Here is a 4,765-nt window from a genome sequence, read left to right as displayed (position 1 = left end):
TTTATAATATATATATATATTTATTTATTTTATATATTTATTTTTGGTTATGAGCATGCGTACATCTGAGAGTAGTAATAATATTTATTGTAAGAATGAATGCTCGAAGTATGTTTATGGAAAATTGTATGAACTGATTAAAGATTTGAATAACTATAATGTACAATGTTATATTAATAATGAGAAGAAAATAAATTTATATGAAGATTTTAAATATAAGAAAAAGAAAAAAATTGAATTTATGTCCATCGTAGATTATTATGGAGGGTTGAAAAATAATGAATATGAGTTTTTTATAATTCCTATTATATTTAATAAACATAATGAAATATTATATATGGGTGTATCTATATTTTTTAAAAATAAATTTTTTGAAGAATATAAAACGAATAATTATAATTACATCGAACTATTTATATATAATGTAAAGAATGAAGAAACAAATAATAATTTTTATCCTCATATGGATATTATTCAAGAAAAGAAAAAAAATACTTTTTTAAATTTTCTTATAAATCTAGATGATTTAAACAAACATCATAGACAAACAAATAATCATATTGAAAAAAAGAATACATGTTCTGATAAAAATATTTATAATAATGATGATGATGATGTATATAATGTATGTACTAAGAAAAACTTATATAGTTATGATAATATAATAAATGTATGTAATGAACAAATATGTGATAAAAAAATTTGTGATGAACACATATATGATAATGATAAAATTAACAAACTGGTTCCTAATACGAATAGTACATGTACACATAATATTTCTAATTATCTACATAACGAAAAAATAAGTGGGGATTATAAGAAGATACAATTGCCCATCAAAATTGATGATCACTATATTTTATGTAGTGATGGGGTGGTAAAACTAAAGAATGAAGAAAATGCAGAATTTATTAATGATACAAAGAAAAAATCAATTTCATCAATGTATCAGACATTTACATATAGTAATACTACTATACAAGGAACAACGAGAAAAAGCGGGATCGAAAAAAATAATAATGATAATATTTATAAGGGTCTTGTTACTACAGATAACCACCATGTCGTGAGGAAAGAAGAGACCATTAATAAATATCAAAACTATAATTATTCATATACTAAAAATGAATTAAATAGGGTTTATGAAAATGTTCGTAATAAAGAAAATGATAAGAAAGATGATGGGTCTTGTGGGCCTTCTTTAGTGAAATATAATGAGGAGATATATCATGCTAACATTTCTATACAAAGAAAGGAGATGACTGTGGGGAGGTTGGAAGAGAAAAAAATGGGAGATATCTCAGGGGGGGTTAACAAAAGCATCAATGTTGATGATAATAAAAAGAACAATGTTGATGGTAATAAAAAGAACAATGTTGATGATAATAAAAAGAACAATGTTGATGGTAATATAAACGACCATGTTGATGGTAATCAAAACGACCATGTTGATGGTAATCAAAACGACCATGTTGATGGTAATCAAAACGATCATGTTGATGATAATAAAAAGAACAATGTGACCAATTCGGTAAACACTTATTGTTCATATAAATATAGTGCTAGTTGCGCTAAGGAGAAGGTGGAATGCAAGAATTATTTAAGTGAAGATATAAAAATAAGGAGCCCCCCCCAAAAAAAAGATGAGGAAAATGTAAAGATAAATAATATGTTCAAATGTGGTTCTTATAGCTTTAAAGGAAATAGGACTTATAACGAAGATAGAGTGATTATTATTGAGGACATGAATAATTTTTTAAAAGAAGAATACGATATATTAACAAAAAAAGAAAAAAATGAATATGAATTAATTGATGAAGAATATTTAAATATAATTAATAATATAAAAGATATGGAAACACCATCTTATATTTATTGTGCTATATATGATGGTCATAATGGTGATAATGCTGTAAATATAGTACAGAAATTATTACATATACATATGTATTATTATTTTATAAACGGAAATGGTTTAGAAAATTCTTTAAAATATTCATTTGAAGAAACAGATAATTATTTATGTAAAAATATTATAAATATAAAAGAAGAAAATCATTCTAATTATTCCAGTGGTACTACAGCATGTGTCAGCGTTATATTTAAAAACATGTTATATGTTGCCAATATAGGTGATAGTAGATGTATCATAAGTAAAAATGGTAGAGCTATAGTTCTTACAGTAGATCATAGGGCTAGTATTAATAAAAAAGAAGAAGATCGAATTTTAAAATCAGGAGGAATTTTAGATGATGAAGGATATTTAGGTGGTTGTTTAGGAGTATGTCGAGGATTTGGTTCTTTTCATAAAAAAACAAAAGAAAAATTAAAAGGTCTCATATGTGAACCTGATATATTTCATATTAAATTAACAGACGATGATGAATTCTTAATTATTTGTTGTGATGGTATTTTTGATGTTATAACATCACAAGAAGCTGTTAACACAGTTAAAAATTCTTTAATACAATCAAGAGATGCTAATACAGCTGCACAAGCTTTATGTCAACTAGCTTATAAAAAAAAATCATTGGATAATTTATCTGTCCTTGTGGTTATATTTCAAAACCCGGATAAGAATAATAAGGTCTCTTCAATAAATGAATCTTCTGGAATATACTCAGGTCAAGCTGGACGCGTTCGCCGACGGTAAAAAAAAAAAAAAAAAAAAAAAAAAAAAAGATACAGATGGGAATATAATATATTATACATATTTTACATTTTATACATATTGTACATTTTATACATATTATGTATATATTTATTTGATGATACAATTTAATGCTTACATTTATTATAATTAACTTTTATTTTATTATTTTTTTATCACGCAGAATCAAGTTTTCTGCTTTGAAGGATTTAATAAATCAATAGAATGAAGACGCTTATGAAGAGCAAGATGAAAGAAAGCTCCAAAAAAAAAAAAAAAAAAAAAAGGAGAGAAAGAAAAAATATAATATAATTATACTATATATATAAACATATAAACATATGGATTATATATTTATTTCAAATCTATACACATATTCTTAATAATATATTCTCATATTTATATTATTCTGTATTTCATTCTTTTTTAAATAATTTTAATTATTATATCATATAATTATTTTTACCTTTAATTCGTTTTGCCTTATATATATAAATATATATATATTTATATATATATTTATATATATTTTATTTTTATATTTTTATAATTTTTTTTTTTTTTTTTTTTTTTTTTTTGTGAACATTTTGTAACAATCATGTAAATAAATTTTTTGAAAAAAATAAAATGCAATTACTACAATTATATTTTTTTTAAATATATAACATATTTATTATTTAATATGTCAACATAGATATATATATAATATATATATATAATATTTATATATTCATTTTTTTTTTTATTCTTATTTATGAATAAACAAGCTTCACATAAGATCCATTAGCTCAGTGGTTAGAGCGTCGGTCTTATGTACCGAAGGTCGTGGGTTCGAAACCCACATGGATCATATAAAATAAGAAAAAAAATGATTAATATAATAAAAGTAGATTTGTATATTATTATTTATAAATAAAATATTAAAATTTAAGTATATATAAATTATTAATAAATTGTATTAAAGAAAAAAATTAGATATATTTTATATATAAAATAATATTATATCATATTATTGTTTATTAAATATATAAAGAAGCAGTGCATATTTTCTTATTTAATTATGAATCTTTTAATATATTAATAAATATTATATGTACTTATTTTATAATTAAAAAGGAAAATATAAATTCTATAAATTTCAAATGTATATATATATATATATATATATATATATTAAAAATAAAATATATAAATAAATAAATATATATTATATATATTTATATATATGGTTTAATTCCTTATTTTATGTTTTATTGAATTCATTTATTTTGTGCATATGCTTATTTTTATATATACAGATATTATAAGTAATAATAATATATATTATTTTTTCTCATAATTTTATTTTTATATTCTTTATATAATATATATTTTTTTCTATATATATATTTTATTATATATTACATTATTTTTTTTTATTTCTTATAAAATAAATTTATTTTTTTTTTTTAATTCGACAGCGGCAGGATTCGAACCTGCGCAGGCAAAGCCTACCAGATTTCTAGTCTGACTCCTTAACCACTCGGACACACTGTCTCAATCTTTTCTTCTTTTGTTATAAGGTGCACATATTTTGAAATATTAAAAAGAAACAAAACAAAAAAAATTTAAAGTATACATATATATATATATATATATATATTATATATACATGTAATATTTTAAATATATAGTATGTATATATAATATGAAGAAATATATCTTAATATAGAATAGAATAATATATAATATTATTATGCATATATTTTATGTTCCAATTTTTCTTTTTTCTTTTTCTTTTTTTTTTTCATAACAGTATGTTTTATTAATATTCAGCTTATAAATATTAATAAGGTAGCTGGTCATACATATATATTATTTATATTTTATTTATTTAATAATATATATATATATATATATATATATATATAATATATATATATAAATGTTCTTTTATTTATTTATTTTTTTTTTCTATATTTATGTGATAAATTAAAAAAAAAGGGGAAAATATATATATATATATATATATATATATATATATATTATAATAATACCTTTTTCCTTTTTTTTTATTTATTTTTTCCATATTATAAATATTAATACTTCAATAAAAAAAAAAAAAAAAAAAAA

At 20.4% G+C, this 4,765-nt stretch overlaps 1 protein-coding gene and 2 non-coding genes across 3 annotated transcripts; 2 read left to right on the top strand and 1 right to left on the bottom strand.

Annotated features, from left to right (window-relative positions):
* Positions 1-49: 49 nt before the first annotated feature.
* On the top strand, positions 50-2,877 carry PRSY57_0407700 (protein phosphatase, putative; the record flags this gene model as incomplete). Its single annotated transcript, XM_012905939.2, has 2 exons — positions 50-2,652; positions 2,838-2,877. 2 exons carry the CDS (start codon positions 50-52, stop codon positions 2,875-2,877), a joined length of 2,643 nt encoding a protein of 880 aa, XP_012761393.2.
* Positions 2,878-3,430: 553 nt separating this feature from the next.
* PRSY57_0407600 lies at positions 3,431-3,503 on the top strand. Its single transcript has one exon. It is a non-coding gene; the product is annotated as a tRNA-Ile (tRNA).
* Positions 3,504-4,107: 604 nt separating this feature from the next.
* Positions 4,108-4,189, bottom strand: PRSY57_0407500. Its single transcript has one exon. It is a non-coding gene; the product is annotated as a tRNA-Ser (tRNA).
* Between the last annotated feature and the right edge of the window lie 576 nt (positions 4,190-4,765).

This window comes from Plasmodium reichenowi, chromosome 4 (genome assembly GCF_001601855.1).
Source record: "Plasmodium reichenowi strain SY57 chromosome 4, whole genome shotgun sequence".
Classification (NCBI taxonomy): Eukaryota; Apicomplexa; class Aconoidasida; order Haemosporida; family Plasmodiidae; genus Plasmodium; species Plasmodium reichenowi.
The sequence above is the reverse complement of the archived record's forward strand: the minus strand, read 5'-3'. Positions and strand labels throughout refer to the sequence as shown.